Raw genomic sequence first — 21,126 nt, forward strand, 5'->3', positions numbered from 1 at the left:
TGGTGTAACTTCACTTTTGGAGATTTGGGGCTCTGACTGCTTCTATTTTTGACAGTATCAGTTTCATTTATCATCCTCATCATGCACACAGCTCCTCTTGAAACATGAAGTCGGGTTGCAATGTGCTGCATGAAGTAGCCTTCACAAGCTATGACTTTCATGCACATACACTTGTCATATGATAATTATTTCCCAGGAGCCAAGGATTTACCACACAGCAATGTTTAGATATCACGGTCGATTATTTTATCATAATTCAGATATCACTCTCTACTCTTAATACTGTTACGAATCTGGCAGCCATGAGCACTCAACATCCAGGTCCTATAGATCAGTTATATCGGTAAGTATGTGTTTCTAGGTAGGGTCCCATCCTATGTTTAATGGGTGATTAATTGTGCATGCGCTGTGAATTATTTTATAGTTAGGATTTTTACATCGCCGACAACAACACCCATCTTCGCTTTTACAACAACAGCACTCTGCTCATGGCATTGTCCGCGCTCTTCGCGTGCTCACCGGCATGCGGGCGTGTGCGGAATTCCATGCCCCAATCGGTGTGGATTTCGCACCAAATATGGTCACGAAGCGTTTCGTTCTGGCTGCGCGCCAAATAAGGGTATGCGTCATTTTCCGCCCAATGGGCGACGCACAGACCAGAGCCGGGGCGGTCCTTTGCATGAAGGCGGAGCCGTGACACGCCGTTCACCCAATGAGAGCAGGCGATGGGGGAGCGGACCGCACCCCAAAAAGCGATGGAAAGACAGTTGAAGATTGCGTCCCGTGTGTTCGAGCGCGCTTCTGTCTAGGTCTGCGGCTGACTGCATCGCGCGCATCTGAGGCGTCTCGTCTGGCGCATTACCACAAGCAGTTGACCATCTCATCCCAGGAGATCACCTCGTCTTGCCTCCTCTGAGTTCGGCTGCCCTGGTCCGTTCTTTGGCGACTGGTGCTCCGAGAAGGTGCGGACGTCGAGCCGCATGAACGCGGCCAGGTAGCCAGCATGTTCTCTTCCCTCAGCTCGTCTTCCCTCCAAGCTGGAGGGACAATAAAGACCTCGAGGTCCATCTCTTTCTGGGTATTTGTGTGTTCGTGTGTGTGTCCGTGGGCCCTGTCTCTAAGTAGAATTGTTTAAGTAATTGCTTATATATTTGATACCTTTCTTTATTCGTGATAACTCTGCTCTGTGTTCCCCTCCCCGATTATTGTTATAAATAAATACCCCTTTTGTTGAATGTACCAGCTCGTTCTTTGTCATTTCTACCATTGGTTTGCCATGGTGCGTATTTGGGGATTAGGAAGGCCGTTGTTGCCGTAATCATGCAATTGGCCGGTGGGGTTCTGGTACCCTTCGCGCGGGGTACGACTGGGATCCAGCTCGGTAACAGCCCGGATCGCGCAGATCCTGCCGAGGGTGAATTTCCCCGGTGGTTTGGACGACATGGGTATTTAGGTATATTGAAATTGGCAATTGACCCTATCCCACGTGGTCGACCTATTGGCGATCTTTAGTCTGATAAGGGCCCGTACCTTTCGGACTTATCCGAGGGTCAAGACCTAAATTCCGGTGTGTTCGGTGGAGCCGACTCTACTGCTCCCCATAGCGGTCGTGCTCGCCACCGAGACCCGGCCCCACAACAATACTACCTCCACCACGGAAGGTAGACAGAGGTTATATTTTCACCCCTGTCTGTCTGCCTATGAACAGCACATCATAAAACGTTGTGGACGGATTCAGACGAAATTTTGTGGGCAGGTTGGGTGTGTGATTCGGACAAAATTATTTGATTTTGGTGAAGACGTGGATTCCGATGCGGATCCGAGAATTTTGAAGTGATTCTTCACCATTGAGTGATAAGGCTAACACTGAAATATCTCAAAACGTTGTGGACAGGTTATGACACAACTAGGTGGATGAGTTGGTTTGGTGACAAGAACAAGCCGATTAGATTTTGGTTCAGGTTCAGATCCAGGTGCGGCCTATCAGTTGGGATACAAAACGTAAGCTGTTCAGCCTGGCGGAAGTCTGTGCTTTACCGAGTGCCACTCTAGTTTCACCCGCAACTGCACTGTGGAATAGCATTGTAATCATGCTGCTGTCCAACCACCAAATTGTTACCTCTGCCGCCGAAGGTGAAGGAGGTTATGTTTTCACCCCTTTCTGTCTTTTTGTATGTTTGTTTATTTGTTTATTTGTTTGTGTGCAGGATATCTTAAAAAGTTGTCGACGGATTCGGATGAAATTTTGTGGACTTGTTGGGTGTGCAACAATGAAGAATTGATTAAATTTTGGTGAAGATCCGAACCTGGATACGGATTCGAGAATTATTTAATTTTATAAGGCGATTCCTCACCATTGAGAGATTGAACCAAAAACTATATACAGCATGATATTTGAAAAATATATTGTGCCAGATATGTTCTTGTGGATTAGGCATTGCGTGGTGGAGGTATGCGCTCTTCTGAGTGCCCTTCTCGTTATATTGTGGAATGGAGAAACATCTCATCTATCAAATAATTTTGTGTGATTAAACTTATTGTTATATGTATCATTTGGTACTTCTAAAAATGAGACTGTGGAATGAACATGGTATTCATTTTTAATTTCCTGCTCTTCTGGATGGATGTCGCAATGAAATTGCTGGCAAACATTGTAACAAACGAATTTATTTAATTCTGACACACGTATTTACAATAACAATTATATTTACAATTATTCATTCCAGTTCATCATACGTTCATGTTAACTGCAACAAATTGGCGCAAATTATGATTCACTCCATAATGTGATCATAAAGAGAAATTAGTTTTGCACGAAATCCCTGCACAGTGAAAATTGGGCAGAGAAATGCATTATATTGATGGACAAACACTCAACCAAGAATGATGTAGGGAGTTCTTTTATATTATTAACGCTCTTATTAAGATATTTGAGTTCTGTGAATTTTTGATCCAGCATGTTTCGGCTTGGCTGATGGAAGGAAGAGGTGTGGCCAAACTTTTAAAAGTTCTGGTTTCTGCCTGCTTCACCCATGCACATGGGATACTAACTCGATGCCTTGCAAGAACCCCATTGCAAAGATAAAAGCTGCACACAGATCACAGCCTTGACAGCATGCTGTTCCAGGACCACATGCTCCTAGTCCTGATCGTTAGTGCAGTTGAACTTATCTGATGTCCCCGGTTCTCATTCAAATATTTATATTCCAAACACCTTTCCTGTTAGGTCTTTATAGGTGAGCAGCATGTCCGAGATGGCCCTTGTTAGTGCCGGCCAATCTGGAGGCCACACATAGTTCCTTTGCATTTGGTCCCCAGAACCTTCCAGACCAGTTAGTCGCACCTCCGCCACCCACCACCTCCACCTATCTTCCGACCTTCACTGAATTGAATTGTCTTGTATGGAGAGAGCCACCAGCATTATGGTGGTCTTAATGGCTTTTGATTAAGCTCTTTGGAGGAACTATTTCCTCAGCTGGCACAAAACAATGAATGGAATTTCCTGCACATTAAATTGATTTACCTTCTAGTCATTGCATGGTAAGATCCAGATGAAAAACAAAATGGATTCGACAAAAGTATCCAATAAGCTGATTCAGGAAGCAGATAAAGCAAATTCTATAAAGTAAAATAGAGATCATGCTAATTGCATGACGAACCTCAAGCTGTAGAGTTGGCCAATACATGAGAACACAATGACTTGCAGGACCTATAGAAAGTCTACACCCCCTTTTAAATTTTTCACATTTTGTTGCCTTATAGCCTGGAATTGAATTGCATTAAATCAGACTTTTTCCACCTTTATTTACACATTGCAATCCACATCTTCCAAGTGAACAACAAATTCTACAAATTTCAGAAAATCAATTAAAAATCTAAAACTAAAATATCTAGGTTGGATAAGTATCCACTCCCCATTACCATAGCAATTGTAAATTAGCTCAGGTGGAACCAATCACCTTCAAAATCGGACACCAAGTTAATTGATCTCCACCTGTTATAATTGTAGTGATTCTGATTATTTCAGAATAAAATCAACTGTTCCTGTAGGTTTCCTCTGTTAGATTGTGCATTTCACAGCAAAGACTCAACCATGAACACTAAGGAGTTTTCAGAAGATGCCGGAATAAAGTTGTGGAAAGGCGAAGATCAGGGGATGGGTATAAAAATATTTCAAAGGCCTTGAATATACCTTGGAGCACAGTCAAGACAATCATTAAGAAGTGGAAGGTATATGGTACCACCAAGACCCTGCCTCGATCTTGCTGTCCCTCCAAACTGGATGACCAAGCAAGGAGTATACTGATCAGAGAGGCCTCCAAGAGGCAACTGGCAACGTTAAAAGAACTACATGCCTTTATGGCAAAACACTGTGTGCATGTGACAACAATATCCCAAGCACTCCATAAGTCTGTCCTGTACGGTAGGGTGGCAAGAAGGAAGCCATTACTCAAAAAAGCCCACCTTGAGTCCCATTTGAAGGATGCAAAAATCCACTCCGGAGATTCTGAAGCCATGTGGCAAAAAGTTTTGTGGTCTGACGAAACCAAGATGGAACTTTTTGGCCGAAATGAAAAATGTCAAGTTTGGTGCAAATCCAACAAAGCACATCATCCAAAGAACACCATCCCTACTGTGAAGCATGGTGATGGCAGAGTCATGTGGGGATGTTTCTCATCAGCAGGTACTGCGGCACTTGTCAAGAGAGAAGGAAAATGGATGGAGCAAAATACAGAAAATTCCTACAGGAAAACCTGCTGCCCTCTGCAAGAAAGCTGAAATTTGGATGGAAGTTTACCTTTCAGCATGACAATGACCCATAGCAAACAGCCAAAGCTACACTGTGGTGATTAAGGAACAAAGAGATAAATGTCCTTGAGTGGCCCAGTCAGAGCTCCGACCTAAATCCAATCGAAAATCTGTGGCATCACTTGAAGATTACTGTCCATCAACGGTCCCCACGACTGAGCTTGAACAGTTTTGTACAGAATAAATGGCAAATATTTGCCAACCAAGGTGTGTAAAGTTGGTAGAGACCTATCTCAACAGACTCACAGCTGTAATTGCTGTCAAAGGTGCTTCCACCAAGTATTAACTCAAGGGGGTGGACACTTATCCAACCAAGATATTCTAGTTTTGTATTTTCAATTAATCTTCTGATATTTGTAAAATTTGTTTTTCACTTGGAAGTTGTGGGTTACGATGCGTAAATAAAGGTGGGGGAAAAAAACTGTTTTAATGCAATTAAATTCCAGGCTCAAAGCCTAAGGCAACAAAAGGGGACAATTTTGAAAGGGGGTGTGGACTTTCTATAGGCACTGTTCTTTGTGTCAAATAATCTGTTGTGTCCACAATATCCAATCAAATTTCACATGGGATAACCAGCTTTATTCTCCATTCAAAGGACAACGCATGCTCTGACATAAAGCATCTCTTGCAAGGTACTGCATAATAACAACAGTTTTAGATCAGTCAAACCAAGTTTGTGCTCAAACCCAGGCTAAGCTTCTCAATGCTAAACTGAACTATCCTGCTGACCTTACTTAAGATGATGATGTGTTCTGTCTCTGCATATTTGTGCAGAGATGCGGCGGGGAAGGATGTGTACCGCCTTGCTCTACAGACCAGAGAACAACATATTCGTCGAGACAAAGCCACAAGCAATATTTGCACCGCACAGGTAAATTGAGTTTTGCAAGCGTATCATTGTTTTCAACTCTACTCTTCCCATTGAAGCATTCCAGGTAGCTGAAGTAAGGGCTTTTTTCATCGTTTCAGGCACTTTCAGGTGATTGTCGTTTTTATTCTTTCATTGCATCAACAACTGACACTGTCTTTCACCACTTCTTACAAGGTCTCATTCTTTCCCCCATTTAAATAGCTGCATTCATCTCACTCATTACAATTTGTCCTCTGGTCTATTATGACTCCGCAGGCCTTGCTAGCCAACGCGGCAGCCATGTTTGCTGTATACCATGGACCAGCCGGCCTGCGTCATATTGCTTGTCGCGCTCATAACTCAGCCCTCATCCTTGCCAAAGGTACGATTGGATTATGATCATTCCACTTTTTAATCTCCTTTCACGTGCTCTTACCCATATGTGGAAATATTTCAGGTATATGTTATGCTGGAAACAACATTGTGGAACAGTTCTTCATGCAACAATGGAATATAGAAATTGTATTTACTTCATTAGCTTTGCAAGAATAGAAACAAAAGCAGCTGAAATTACAATATAACAATGAGCATGCACATCGTCCAGCTGAAACTATGCTCATAATTGTCTTAATTTCATAATTTGGATTGTCATTCCTCAAAGAACAAAGCCACTGCAACTGCTTTTATCACAGCATCTTTTATTACTCACTTGTAAAACTAACACAAAAATTCCTGTCATCTGATGACAAGAGGCAATAAATTTAGTTCATAGATCAGATTAATAAACAATTTAAGGAGGGCTATATCACCCACCCATTGGGGTTCATCAGCTTGCAGATGGTTCTTGCTGGTGGTACGTTTGTGCATGTATGTATATATATATATATATATATATATATATATATATATATATATATATATATATATATATATATATATATCTTCTTCTTCTTCTTTCGGCTGCTCCCGTTAGGGGTCGCCACAGCGGATCATCCGTATGATCCGCATAGTGATTTGGCACATGTTTTACGCCGGATGCCCTTCCTGACGCAACCCTGGTCGCCTCTTACGACACAGGGATATGGTACACCTATTTTAACCGGGGTATACACCGGCCCAGTACACTGGTACTCACTTCGCCGACCTCGGAAGGATGACAGGCTGAGTTAACCCCCTGGTGTATTAATTCAGTGGCCCAACGGGGCTTGAACTCAGGACCTTTTGGATCCCAAGCCGCTGCCCTAACCACTACGCCAACACCAGGATATATATATATATATATATATATATATATATATATATATATATATATATATATATATATATATATATATATATATATATATATATATATATATATATATATATATATATATATATATATATATACGCTCATGTCATTTTCAAGGTTATTTATGATATATCCTTGGGAACAACAGTATAATTATCATCATACTAACATTCGGGAACTATTTGTGTTTTGTTTTTTTGACCTCGATGCACTCCTGAACCGCTGGACAGAATGAGTTGAAAACTGGTTGTTATACTCAGTGTGCACAGTGGTGTTTTAGGGCTGTTGAAAAAAAATCATTCCCCAGAATTCCCCAGAAAAAAGAATCAAAAGAATCAAAGTCCTCCTTAATTCTAGGGGAATTATCCCATCTTGAAAATTGCCGGTATGTCTCCTTTTTTTGGCACGTGTGGTGAAATAAGAGCTCCTCCGTTCCATCTCATAAAGCTGAGTTCTTTGAACTGGATCTCTCATGTTTTTTTATGTTGTTGTGTCTTTGTTTAGGTGTTTCTATTGTATCCTGTGCATATTTCATGTTAATTCGTTCGTTGTTTTGTGCTTTTTGTTTCCTTCGTTTTGCACTGTTCAAGGCCTGATATGGCCTTCCTCGGATAGAAAGTGTATCTTGCTATCGTGTGTCTATCCTGAGTATATTCCCAGGTATCTGGCTTCCTTTTCCTCAACACTATCCAATTTCCTGTCCTCACTTCAAAAAAAATTAAAACAAACAAAACAAGCCGGCAGGCGGCGATGGGTCGCTGAGCATGGAAACTATAAGATATAGAGCAAAATGGATGTCATATAGCGGATAGGGAATCACCTTAAGATTATGTATATCAAATCTCATCCAGTTCCATCTACTGATAACTACTCTGTATCCATTTGAATGAAAAGTACCGAAAATGCGGTTTGAAATGGGAAATCCACAAAGTTCGAGGGGGTGCTGTGGGTGAACAAAGATCTAAATCGAAAATCCGGCTCGATCGTTTGTGCACAATGTATTCCAGACGATTTGTGTGAATTTTCATGAGCATCCGATCATAACTCTAGGAGGAGTCGCATTTGGCACGAAGGCACCTCCAGCTCTCGCATATTATCGATTTTTGCACTAATTGACCTTTGACCCCTGACCGAAGCGAAATCGGTCAATATGTCCTGAGGCAAAGTTGTAGTACTCACTGAGTACCATGAACCTGCAAAGTTTCATTCATATCGATGCACTCACCTGGTCGCTACGGGGCCTTCAATTTTCACGCATACCCTAATTGTAGGGGGCGCTGCGGGTAAAGTATTCCATATATCACAAAAACCGGAATATATTTGATAGAGCATGACGTGTAGATCATTCGTGCCAAATTTCATAACCCTATGTGGGATAATGGCTTTCGGAATTGATTTCGCGTGAACAGTACCGATTTTGAAGGTTTTTCAGTTGTTGCTAGGGAACCAAAGCATCCCTAGCAACCATCACAATTTCCAAAGCACTAGGTCATAAGGTGTACCTACCACCCGAGTTTGGTCAAAGTCCGCCCACGTTTACTACCAATTATGCTGATGACAAACGAACAAACATCCAAACAAACAGACAGAAGTACTGACAATAAGGGTCACCTATTTTGGCGACCCAAAAAACAACTATTTTTCACTCCAAAACAATTCTCATTACTACTCGACCTTCCTTCTGCTTCCTCCTGTTCTACATTCACCATTAATTTTTTACATTTTTTTACTTTCTCCACTCCCCTACTCTCCACTCCCCCACTCTCCACCCCCCTACTCTCTACTCCCCCTCTCCACACTCCCCGCTCACCCTTCCCCTGCTCCCACTCCCCCCTCACCCTCCTTACTCTAATGTCATTATCATCCCAAACTAAGTCCTGTGGTTTCTATTTACAGCAGAGTACAGTACAGTACGTAATGCTCTTACCCTTACCCACTTCCACGTTTTGTAAAAAACACCTCACTGCTTTACAATAAATTTAAAAGGTGAAAGTCTTGCATTGTTGTTTAATTTAAACTGTATTTATTTTATTTACTTGTTTCTTTCAATGTCCATCTATATCTCACATGTTTATTCACCCCCAATGGACTTAGTCTGGAACAGGGGCTCATGGATTTGGTCTTGATTTTCATGTGAGTGTGTACGCGTGTGTGTGCGTGCGTCTGTGACCATATCTCGGATATGTATGGACCAATTTTATTCGCACTTGGCACAAGGACAACAGGTGATGGTGTACAAAGACAACATATGAGCATCATTTTGTTTCGCAATGCGATCAAAGTTGGCCGACTGGCAGCCATTTTAGGTGTAAACAAGTAAAAATGGCATAAAATGTCATAGCCCCCGTTGTTTTAGTAATTTTTCCGAATGGAATTAAAGGGCAAACCCATATTTATTTACAACTAAAATGGCCGCCAGTCTACCAGTCAGCCATTTTGATCAGATTTTAAAATAAAGTGAGGTGCACGTGTATGCCATCATGTACTGTGCTTGTGCCAATTATGAAAAAATAATCGGACCATACACGTCAGAGAAATGGTTGGGGACACGTTCAAATAACAAAATGGCCACCAGTCGACCATCTTGGATCTGATCTCAAAAAAAAAAAGAGGCACGTACGTAAGCCATCGTTCATTATATGTGTGCCAAGTTTGAATAACATCGGTAAATGCAAGTCCGAGAAATGGTTGAGGACGTGTTTGTAATATTCACTGGCCGAAAGATTCCAGTTATGTCTTCAACTTTATTGCATGCCCAACATGGCGCCTTCTGCCCCCCCCCCACCCTGCTCTCCTGGACAAGTCCACACATTATGCAGTTGGGGTGGGGGGGGGGGGGATGTCTACTCTCAAAGTGCAGCCAAACAATTTGTATCCATATCAATACGATATGTGACACCTCCCTTTTTAAAAATTTTTTAATTACATTCATATTATTATTATTATTATTATTATTATTATTATTATTATTTATACAACCAAATCACTCTGAACAGGTCAGCATAAACAGTATTTAAAACAGATGGTGACTGCAATAGTATTTGTGAAGTTTGTGTCGTCGTTAAGTAGACGACCTTCTGACACAAAGGGATTATTCTGCCTCACAAACACATCCTACACCAAGACATCAGTAACCACAATTCACAAATCCAGTCTGTTAGGGGGTTTAACACATCTCCCAAATCGTGTGGTGTGAAAAGCTTCATCAGGTGAAGTGGCGGTTATTGTGGGATGTGCTGAAGTGGGAGAAGCTGGTGAAGTGGTGAAAGCCCAATCCGCTCCTCTGGTTGGAGAAGACCCCAGGCTCCAAGCATGGAACTACTGGCAACGATTCAAAGTCAGGGACAACAACAGGAGCATGCTCTGCTGTTTTTTAGCAGATGACGCCTCTTTCTACGCAAAACACGACCTGTTGCTGACTATGTATGACCTGGGACCTGCATGACTCACAGTTACTCTGGCTCGATTCGACACCCCCATTTTCCTTGATGCGAATACCATCATTCACTTTTAGTTTGCCCAAGGGCTTGGCACTGCGATAGTAATCATACTTTTGTTTTTCCTGCAGTTTTAATAGTTCTGTTATGACACCCGTCACCACTTTAGGTTGCAACAGATGCGTAGCTGTAGGTAGTCTCGAATTTAGCCTTCCACTGTTCAGAAATCTGAGCAGGAGAGTATTCAGGCCAGTGGTTGGAGTGTTACGGTACTCCAATAACGCAATATACGGATCGTCTACTTTCCTCAGCAACTGCTTCATGATCCCAATGGTCCTTTCACTCATGCCATTAGACTGAGGGTATCGGGGACTCGAAGTCACAATTCTAAATCCCCATGCTTGGATGCTCTGGAACTTCATGAGGCATGAGAGGCTCTTTTTGATTGCTCCTACGATATTGGGCACATTTACTACAACGGGCCACAGTGTCTTCAATGTCCTTTGAGATTCCAGGCCAGTAAACTATTTCTTGTGCCCGTGCCTTGGTCCTGTCTATTCCAAGGTGACTCTCATGGAGCTTAGTAAGGTCTTCCATTCTCATTGTGGCCGGAATGATGAGTTTGTCACTCAGGAACAATAGTCCCTCAGTCTCATGAATTTGATCCCTCATGGTCCAGTAATGGTGAACTACCTCGGGTACATGTCGTTTTGAGGTGGGCCAATGGTATTTTGCAAGTCTCTGAAGCTCCACAAGACAATCATCCTCTGATGTGGATTGCTGCATTTCCAATAAATTTCCTTTCGTGATGGGAAGAGTTTTGATGAAATTATGTACCATGACTTCCATGTCCACCACAAGGCCCTTGTCAATGGAATCATCCTGAATGTAGGCACGTGACAATGCATCAGAAATGTGCATGTGAGGGCCTGGTTTGTAGACAATGTTGACAGAGTACTTGAATAGTCTGAGAAGCATTCTCTGGAGTCGGGGTGAAGCTTTGCTGAGATTCTTCTGACTGATCATCTCAAGTGGCTTATGGTCTGAATCAATGACCACAGCTTTGCCATACACGTACTGATTGAATTTTTCACATGCGAACACAATCGCCAAAAGTTCCTTTTCAATTTGAGCGTAATTTTGTTCTGCTTCAGTTCGTGTCCTGGAAGCGTAAGCTACTGGGTGACCTTCTTGTATGAGGCAAGCACCCAGGCCCACTTTTGAAGCATCGGCTTGAATCACAACTGCAGACTGTACATCGAAGAACTTCAATGTGGGTGCAGTGATCAAAGCTTGTTTCACATCTTGATGTGCATCGTCCTGCTTCTTGCACCGATGCCACTCAATGTCTTTCTTCAGTAATGGTCTTAGTAGGGCAGTACTCCCAGATAGGTTTGCAATAAATTGGCCCAAATAATTCACCATTCCTAAGAATCGTTGCAAGTCTTGCTTGTTCTCAGGCTTTGGGTATTCGGTAATTGCTCTCACTTTTTCTGGGTCTGGCTTTAGGCCCCCAGCAGACACCACATTTCCCACATAGTTCACCTCACTCATGCGAAATTGAAACTTATTTATGTTAAACTTAACATTGTTCTTTCTAGCACGCTGTAACACTTGCTCCAGAATGCGATCGTGGTCAGCGATATCTTTTGCCGCAATTATCAGGTCATTAAAAAACACTTCAACTCCATCTACGTCACCAAACAATTGGTCATTTTTCTTCTGAAAGATTTCCGGGGCAGAGCAGATCCCAAAAGGACACCTATGGAATCTGTAACGGTCGAATGGCGTGTTAAATGTACACAACAATGACCTTTCATCATCCAACTTGATCTGCCAAAAGCCATCTTTCTCATCAAAAATGGAAAAATACACATTTACCACTTAGTCTGGAAGCCATGTCCTCTGCTGTAGGTATTCTGGAGTGTTCACGTTTAACTGCTTTGTTCAAGTCTTTCGGATCGAAACAGAGACGCAGGGAACCATTCTTCTTTTCAACAATCATCAGACTGTTAACCCAGTCTGTAGGGTTATCCACCTTGGATACAATTCCCTCGTTCTCCAGATTATTCAAGGTGTGTTTGACTTTGTCATGTAGGCTGAGTGCTACTCTTCTTGGCAGGTGTGTTACTGGAGTAGCACTAGCTTTCAATTCAATATGGTACTCACCCGGCATTTCTCCAAACTCTTCAAACACCATGAAATTCCTGCAACCATTTATCCTTGTCCAGACACGTCTCAGTTACAGTGTGAATTTTCCGAACAAGATCCAACTGTGTGCACGCCTTGAATTCAAGAATGGGTGAGATATGACACATTCGCGACGTAAAACTCCAAGCTCTGTGTGACGTCATTGATTGAGCAATTAAGTAGGACCTTGCCTTCCGGTGACACTTTGTGATTGCCATAGGAGGACAACACCACATTTGTTTGTTGTAGGTTCTTCTGCACCGGAAGTTGTCGAAAAATACTCCGAGGCAGCACATTGGCATCTGCACCAGTATCAAGCTTGAAATTGATGACCATGCCATTCACATCGAGCTTGGTAAGCCAAACTTTCTCACGGAAGTGCACATTCACAGTCAGCTGACAAATAAGCAGTTGCCTTGAATCTGAGCCATCACTGCCGACACCTCCTTCGGCTCCTTGACATGTGACTGTCCGTAACGTGTGCATTTTCTTCTTACGGTTTTCACACATTTTGGAGAAATGATTTTCGCCTCCGCATGTATAACAAGTTTGACCACACGCGGGACACTGCCTCGGACCACTCTTACGGCCACACTTTGTACAGTTATACAGCTGTGAGACACAATTTCCTGGCGAACTTTTCTTTCTCCGATCAGAAACAGCATGGATCGGCTTATCATCATCTGCCATTCTCATTTCCTTCAGCCGGCTCGCAGTTGCTTCACTAGCACGGCGATACGACGGTGCTTTGTGTGGCGTGAGATCATCAACATTCTCATGAAGAACATGTGCTTGCAGTTTCACATCGCCGATTCCAAACACCAAGCGATCTCGGATCATAACATCTGGAGCTTCTTTTTTACTCACAGTTTTTTTTTTAATCATTTTCTTCAAGTCCGTGACAAACTGATCAATCGTTTCCCCCTCGTGCTGCGAGCGCTTCCAGAATTTGTACCTCTCGAACAAGGTGTTTTTCCAGGGATTGCTGTGGTGTGCAAACTTCTTCAGGTAATCTTCGAGTTTGTTGTTGTCCTCTCCGTCACCAAAATCAAAGGTGTTAAACACTTCCAATCCGTCCTCCCCAACACAATTGAGGAGAATCGCGACTTGGACATCTTCCTTCTTGCTGTCGGCCCCCGTGGCCTTCAAGTACAACTTAAATCGTTGTTCCCAGCATTTCCAGTTTCCGCTGTATTCCCTTAAAGACACAGGGTATCCGGAGGTTTAAATTGCTCCATTCTGGATAATTTACCGCTGCCACCATGTAATATTCACTGACCGAAAGATTCCAGTTGTTTCTTCAACTTTATTGCATGCCCAACATGGCGCCTTATGCCCCCCCCCCACCTCTCCTGGCCAAGTCCACACATTATGCAGTTGGGGTGGTGGGGGGGATGTCTACTCTCAAAGTGGAACCAAACAATTTGTATCCATATCAATACGATTTGTGACAGTGTTCAACATCAGGTGTTTTTACAACTAAAATGGCCGTCAGTCAGCCATTTTGTAACTAATGTCGAAAAAATGGCGTGCTTATGGACAGCATCATGCGGTGTCTTTGTGCCAAGTCCGAATAACATCGGCCCATACATGTCCGAGATATGGTTGCGGAAGCACGCACACATGGACACTCGCATAGACACGAAAATCGAGACCAACTCCATAAGCCGCCGTTTCGGACTAAGTCTAATGGGGGCTAAAAACCCGGTGTCGAACACGTCCTCAATCATTTCTCGGACATGCATTTACCGATCCTGTTCCAATTTGGCACACAGATATTGAATCATGGTTGACATATACACATCATTTTTCTTTTGAGATCAGATTCAAGATGGTAGACTGGCGGCCATTTTAGTTGTAAAGAACCCAATGTTGAACACATCCTCGACCATTTCTCAGACACGCATTTACCGATGTTGTTCAAACTTGGCACACACATAAAGAATGATCTCTTGCATATGCACGACACTTTGTTTTGAGATCAGATCCAAGATAGCCGACTAGTGGCCATTTTGTTACTTAAATGTATCTCCAACCATTTATCAGACAGGCATGGTCCGATTTTGTTCAAACTTGGCACACGCACCGTAAGTGATGGTATACATTTGCACCTTACTTTATTTTGTGATCTGATCAAAGATGGCCAACTGGAAGACTGGTAGCTATTTAAGTTGTACATAAATATGGGCTAGCCCTTTAACTCCATGTAGCAAAATTACTTAAATGAGAGCTATGACATTTTATGTCTATTTCACTTGTTTCAATTGTGATCTGTTTATTTATGGTTACCACCCACCTTCCTCTTTATTTTCTCAAAGCCCAGGAACCGAACCTCCCTTTTCCCATTGGCTCCTGGTTTCCATTATCATGGTTTTGACTATCGTGACTTTTTCCAGGAACCTAACATCCACGATATTTCAGGGTCTAATGTATATACAATCAGTATCCCATGTTTGTTGTCTCATCCTCTTCCCTGCAAGAGTTGTTTGTTTCCCACTGCTGGTCTCTTCCATTTTTAGCTTATCTGGAATTGGAATTCCAGATAAGGTATTGTCATCATGCACCATCCGTCCATCTGTCCATCTGTCTCCTGTTTCGACATATATGGTAGCATCATTCCGCTCCTGACTCGTAACAGGGAATGCAAAGCACATTCTGGTCACATGACTTTAAATATGTCAAAATGGCCGACAGTAAATTTCTTCAAAAATCTTCTTCTCCAGACCCACCATTCAGAATGCTACCAAATTTGGGTTGCAACATTAGGGCGGTATTCTGGTATTAAATTGTGAAGGCTATGATGATCACATGACCGGAAGTGTGTCAAAATGGCAGTCATGCAAATTCCTTCCAATGTATTCTTCTCCAAACCCACCAGTCAGAATACTACAAAATTTTGGTTGCAACATTAGGCCAGGGTAGGGATGTTAAATTGCAGAAGTAATGCCAATCATGTGACCGGAAGCATGTCAAAATGGTGGACTTAGTAAATTTTGGGGAAAATTACATAAATTCCTTCAAAAATATACCTTCTTCATACCAGTGGGCTCGTGTTCTTTCCCCTTCTTCATGATTATTTTTGTCTGCCAAAAGTGCGGGCATTTTGTTGACCTCTTCAGGCTGCCAAGCCAGCATTTGCATTCCAATTGTCCTGTCTTCTGTTTGAGGAGAAGGAAGCATAAAAGCAGACAATCCCATTTGACATGAGTATGCAGGAAGCTTCACCTGAATTACAGAATGTTGAACATACCATTATGGGCCAACTTAATAGGCACCAGTCAACTTAATGGATGGAAGAATACAGATCATTGCAGAAGGGAGAAAAAAAAACACCTCCTCAGATTATTGAGCTCACTGAGCTACTTGTAATTGGATATTGGGTAAAACAGATCAAGGCACAGAACTGTTCACTCAATAGACACATGTTGATGGTATCACTCATGCAACCACTGTTATTTCAATCCTCTACTCCTTCCCATCCTTACTAGGATGTATTGTTACCTGTAGTGGCATCACCAGTCCTGGGTCCTATACTGTCCCAACTCCACAAGTGAGGGAGAATGAGGGTGTAAGGACAAGGACCCTGGGACCAGTCCATCTCATTGGATGAAGCCCGCAAGCTAGCTGAGGGGTATTGGAAATCTGCACAATTTTGCGGGGGAAGAAGGAGGCAAAGACACCCTCCAGGAGCTAGAGACATGCCTCTTTATTGCTGTTGGGCCAGTTTCCGATGTGCAAGGGGTCTATTTCATCATTTAAGTTCAATGACAACAATGACTTCCTTATACAAGCATTAATGAAATAATGATTCACAAGCAGCGTAGGCAAAATAAATACACATAACACTTTGCTGAAATGACCTATCCTCTTAACATACACACACACACAGGCCACAGAACTATCCCACAAAGGCCTACATGTTGACACATTTAGATATCTAACCAAGGGGGGGAAGTGGAGGCTTTTCAAATAAATTTAATGCGGAAGTCAAAATAAGGTAAATGAAAGAGAGAAAGAAAGGATTTTGGTTCAGGCTTGGTTGGCTTTCAGTTTCATGGTCTCCTCTTGGCTGTTCGGCAGGGGTGGGCAATTCCATACTTCAGCACTCTCCCAGCACCTGGCACATCCGGGAACATCAGCAACCCACGTTTGATCTCCCAATTGCCAGACTTCTCACACGGGAGAGAGAAGAAAAATAGTGGCGCATCGTCTTCGAGCCAAAAATTCTCTCGACTCCTCCCCCGTTTGTCACTTCCCTTTCAGCTGGCTAAAATGGCGGGGTGCCCGATGTGGTTCATAATAATAATGTACCTTCCATCAGGAATTCAGCAAAGCAACCATTTATGTTGTGAAATCATTAACGTATCAATGCGTCTTTCGGGAAAAAAAATAGACATCACCTTCCATTCTTGGCCTTGATGACATAGCCTCCAATATCAGGAACATCCTGCTCACCTGAACACGACAACATGCAGCTTTGGGGAAGGGTGTGTAAAATGCTGGTGTAACTCAAAGATCAAACAAAGCACAATAAAGGTGATGGTCTTTCCCACAACTGAACAGGCATTTAATACATGGAACACCGAAACAGCACTTATCACCATTAAACACCTGCTACGCCATTGGCATCTCTCCCTTCTTTCCACATCCGTAACACTACCCCCCTCCCCACCCCCTTCCAGAGGTGTCCTGACTCATCACAACCCTTTAAGTGGGCAGAAAGAATGGGAAAGGTGAAATCAACCTTGGAGAGGTGCCCAAAAGGACAAAATCTACCATGTAATTTATGCTAGATGAATACTGGTTCCCCTAATTTACCCCTACTTAAAACCTAAAACACATTTTTACTTACGATGCAATACGCAAAGCAAGATAGGCACAGAATGAAAGTTCAAGATATGCAACAACGACATTCATGTAAAATATCCCTCAATTTGATTCCACATGGCACACCGCCAAAAAGTCCAGTATGCCTGTGAGCTGCTCTCTTCTGAGCTTCCAAGAAGCTTCCTTGAGGTGGCTTTGACACGTCCTACTGTTAAAGATGAGGATGAGGATGTACGCTGATGCCATGATCTGCTCAGCGAGCTTCGGCAGGGCTGGAGGACAAGGCACAAAATCCCATCCCCATGGAGTCATTGGTCATCCACTTGCAACTTTCAATGGAGGAAAATCCCATGCTCTTACTTCATTACTCCAGAAAGAAGGAACTTTGTACCTTTGAACCCCAAATTCTACTTATCTGGCCAATCCCTGCATGTGGTGAAGTCTCTACAACTCCTGGGCCTCACATTCTGCCTGAACCTGTTTTGGCTGGATGTTATTGTCATTCTGGTCTCTAATACAGGCTGATACCTCCTTATTCCCCACCGAGATAACTTGGCTACAGGAGGTCAAGACTCCAGGTGGGTAACTGCTGCTCAAAACGTGTCACTGCTCAAACAATCCCTGGCAATAGAAGGGTCCGCCCCTAAACCATCATCACCTGAGCTATTTGGTTAGTTATGTCACAGTTGTATGACAATGCTATTGTTTTGACTTGTACAAATGAATCATAGCCGTTTCTGCAAAGAAATGAAATTAATCTCTATATTAAAGTAGCTCGATATCTCCGTCTGCCGGTCCCTCTGTCGATCACACTCTTTTGACTGGGAAATAATTACAGCGTTATGTTTAGTGCTCGGCGAGGCCTCCATGGCAGTGTATTATTCATGACCCAATGAGAATTGCATTTCGCAACTTGTTAAAAATCACAACTTTCATAACATTGTTTTTCCGCAAATAAGAGTGTGTGTTACTAAAATTGATACTTGGTTGTCCGTTGTAAACAAAATGTTTCTGAAATGTCAATAAATTGTATGACTGTACTGTAACACACATAAATTATGTTATTCAACTTCCATTAGTGAAGCGACAGGTTCAATACAAGTATCCATTCCATTGGACTTGTACTCTGTGCAGAACATTGACGCTGCTGAAGCAATCTCCTGGGCTATTGGGCACAATCCTGGACATGGCATCACTCCAACACAGGATACTCAAATACCTGAATCACCCCAGCCAGCCTGGTATTCATTTTGCTGACCTCAGAAGGATGACAGGCTGAGTCAACTCCACCTGATACTAATTCAATAGCCAAGCAGGATTTGAACTCAGGACGCTAGGATCCCAAGCTCATCACCCTAACTATGTAGCCAACACCAGGCATAATACTAGTACAGTATAACAATATGATATGTGTTGCCTTCCAAGAAACTTCAACACAAGAGGACTTCAAGAGTCGCCAACTTGTGGTTATTTCTGCTCAATTCTCTTCCAACATTCAAATTCATTGCCTCACTGTCATGCTTACTTTGTCTTGTCACTGCTCTCCTCCCTCCCCTCTGTGTCCTTTTATTTTAATCTCACACTTGCCTCTCATTCTCTTTGTACTGTGTTGAAGTCAACATCTTGTTCTCCCTCACCCATTGCCCCCTTTTTAGTCTTGCATATATCTCTCTCTCTCTCTCTCTCTCTCTCTCTCTCTCTCTCTCTCTCTCTCTCTCTCTCTCTCTCTCTCTCCCTTTCTCTCTCTCTCTCTCTCTCTCTCTCTCTCTCTCTCTCTCTCTCTCTCTCTCTCTCTCTCTCTCTCTCTCTCTCTCTCTCTCTCTCTCTCTCTCTCTCTCTCTCTCTCTCTCTCTCTCTCTCTCTCTCTCTCTCTCTCTTGCCTCTCTCTCTCTCTCTCTCTCTCTCTCTCTCTCTCTCTTCTCTCTCTCTTTTGTGTCTCTCTCTCTCTCTTCCCTCTCTCTCTCTTCCCTCTCTCTCTCTCGCCTCTCTCTCTCTCTTCCCTCTCTCTCTCTCTTCCCTCTCTCTCTCTCTTCCCTCTCTCTCTCTTCCCTCTCTCTCTCTCTTCCTCTCTCTCTCTCTTCCCTCTCTCTCTCTTCCCTCTCTCTCTCTCTTCCCTCTCTCTCTCTCTTCCCTCTCTCTCTCTTCCCTCTCTCTCTCTCTTCCCTCTCTCTCTCTCTTCCCTCTCTCTCTCTCTTCCCTCTCTCTCTCTCTTCCCTCTCTCTCTCTCTTCCCTCTCTCTCTCTCTTCCCTCTCTCTCTCTCTTCCCTCTCTCTCTCTCTTCCCTCTCTCTCTCTTCCCTCTCTCTCTCTTCCCTCTCTCTCTCTCTTCCCTCTCTCTCTCTCTTCCCTCTCTCTCTCTCTTCCCTCTCTCTCTCTTCCCTCTCTCTCTCTTCCCTCTCTCTCTCTTCCCTCTCTCTCTCTTCCCTCTCTCTCTCTCTCTTCCCTCTCTCTCTCTCTTCCCTCTCTCTCTCTCTCTTCCTCTCTCTCTCTCTCTCTCTCTCTCTCTCTCTCTTCCCTCTCTCTCTCTTCCCTCTCTCTCTCTCTCTCTTCCCTCTCTCTCTCTCTCTTCCCTCTCTCTCTCTCTCTCTCTCTCTCTCTCTCTCTCTCTCTCTCTCTCTCTCTCTCTCTCTCTCTCTCTCTCTCTCTCTCTCTCTCTCTCTCTCTCTCTCTCTTCCCTCTCTCTCTCTTCCCTCTCTCTCTCTTCCCTCTCTCTCTCTTCCCTCTCTCTCTCTTCCCTCTCTCTCTCTCTTCCCTCTCTCTCTCTCTTCCTCTCTCTCTCTCTTCCCTCTCTCTCTCTCTTCCCTCTCTCTCTCTCTTCCTCTCTCTCTCTCTTCCCTCTCTCTCTCTTCCCTCTCTCTCTCTTCCCTCTCTCTCTCTTCCCTCTCTCTCTCTCTTCCCTCTCTCTCTCTCTCTTCCCTCTCTCTCTCTCTCTTCCCTCTCTCTCTCTCTCTCTCTCTTCCCTCTCTCTCTCTCTCTCTCTTCTCTCTCTCTCTCTCTCTCTCTTCCCTCTCTCTCTCTCTCTCTTCCCTCTCTCTCTCTCTCTCTCTTCCCTCTCTCTCTTCTCTCTCTCTCTTCCCTCTCTCTCTCTCTCTCTCTCTCTCTTCCCTCTCTCTCTCTCTCTCTCTCTTCCCTCTCTCTCTCTCTTCCCTCTCTCTCTCTCTCTTCCCTCTCTCTCTCTCTCTTCCTCTCTCTCTCTCTTCCCTCTCTCTCTCTTCTCTCTCTCTCTCTCTCTCTCTCTTCCTCTCTCTCTCTCTCTCTCTCTTCCCTCTCTCTCTCTCTTCCCTCTCTCTCTCTCTCTTCCTCTCTCTCTCTCTCTTCCCTCTCTCTCTCTCTTCCCTCTCTCTCTCTTCCCTCTCTCTCTCTTTCTCTCTCTTTCTCTCTCTTTCTCTCTCTTTCTCTCTCTTTCTCTCTCTTTCTCTCTTCCCTCTCTCTCTCTTCCCTCTCTCTCTCTTCCCTCTCTCTCTCTTCCCTCTCTCTCTCTCTTCCCTCTCTCTCTCTTCCCTCTCTCTCTCTTCCCTCTCTCTCTCTTCCCTCTCTCTCTCTTCCCTCTCTCTCTCTTCCCTCTCTCTCTCTTCCCTCTCTCTCTCTTCCCTCTCTCTCTCTTCCCTCTCTCTCTCTTCCCTCTCTCTCTCTTCCCTCTCTCTCTCTTCCCTCTCTCTCTCTCTCTCTCTCTCTCTCTCTCTCTCTCTCTCTCTCTCTCTCTCTCTCTCTCTCTCTCTCTCT

The 21,126-nt window shown here is 43.6% G+C and overlaps 1 protein-coding gene across 2 annotated transcripts in view; it reads left to right on the forward strand.

Moving 5' to 3' along the window:
* Positions 1-21,126, forward strand: part of GLDC (glycine decarboxylase) — a 188,413-nt gene that overhangs the window by 86,868 nt on the left and 80,419 nt on the right. For both annotated transcript variants that reach the window (XM_085883719.1, XM_085883720.1), the window contains 2 exons: positions 5,584-5,680; positions 5,936-6,041. In XM_085883719.1, the coding sequence (XP_085739845.1) occupies positions 5,584-5,680; positions 5,936-6,041 (203 nt within the window). The remainder of the gene's footprint in view (positions 1-5,583; positions 5,681-5,935; positions 6,042-21,126) is intronic.

This window comes from Eptatretus burgeri, chromosome 6, assembly GCF_056783735.1.
Source record: "Eptatretus burgeri isolate ZD-2024b chromosome 6, Ebu_testis_v1, whole genome shotgun sequence".
NCBI classification, from domain to species: domain Eukaryota; kingdom Metazoa; phylum Chordata; class Myxini; order Myxiniformes; family Myxinidae; genus Eptatretus; species Eptatretus burgeri.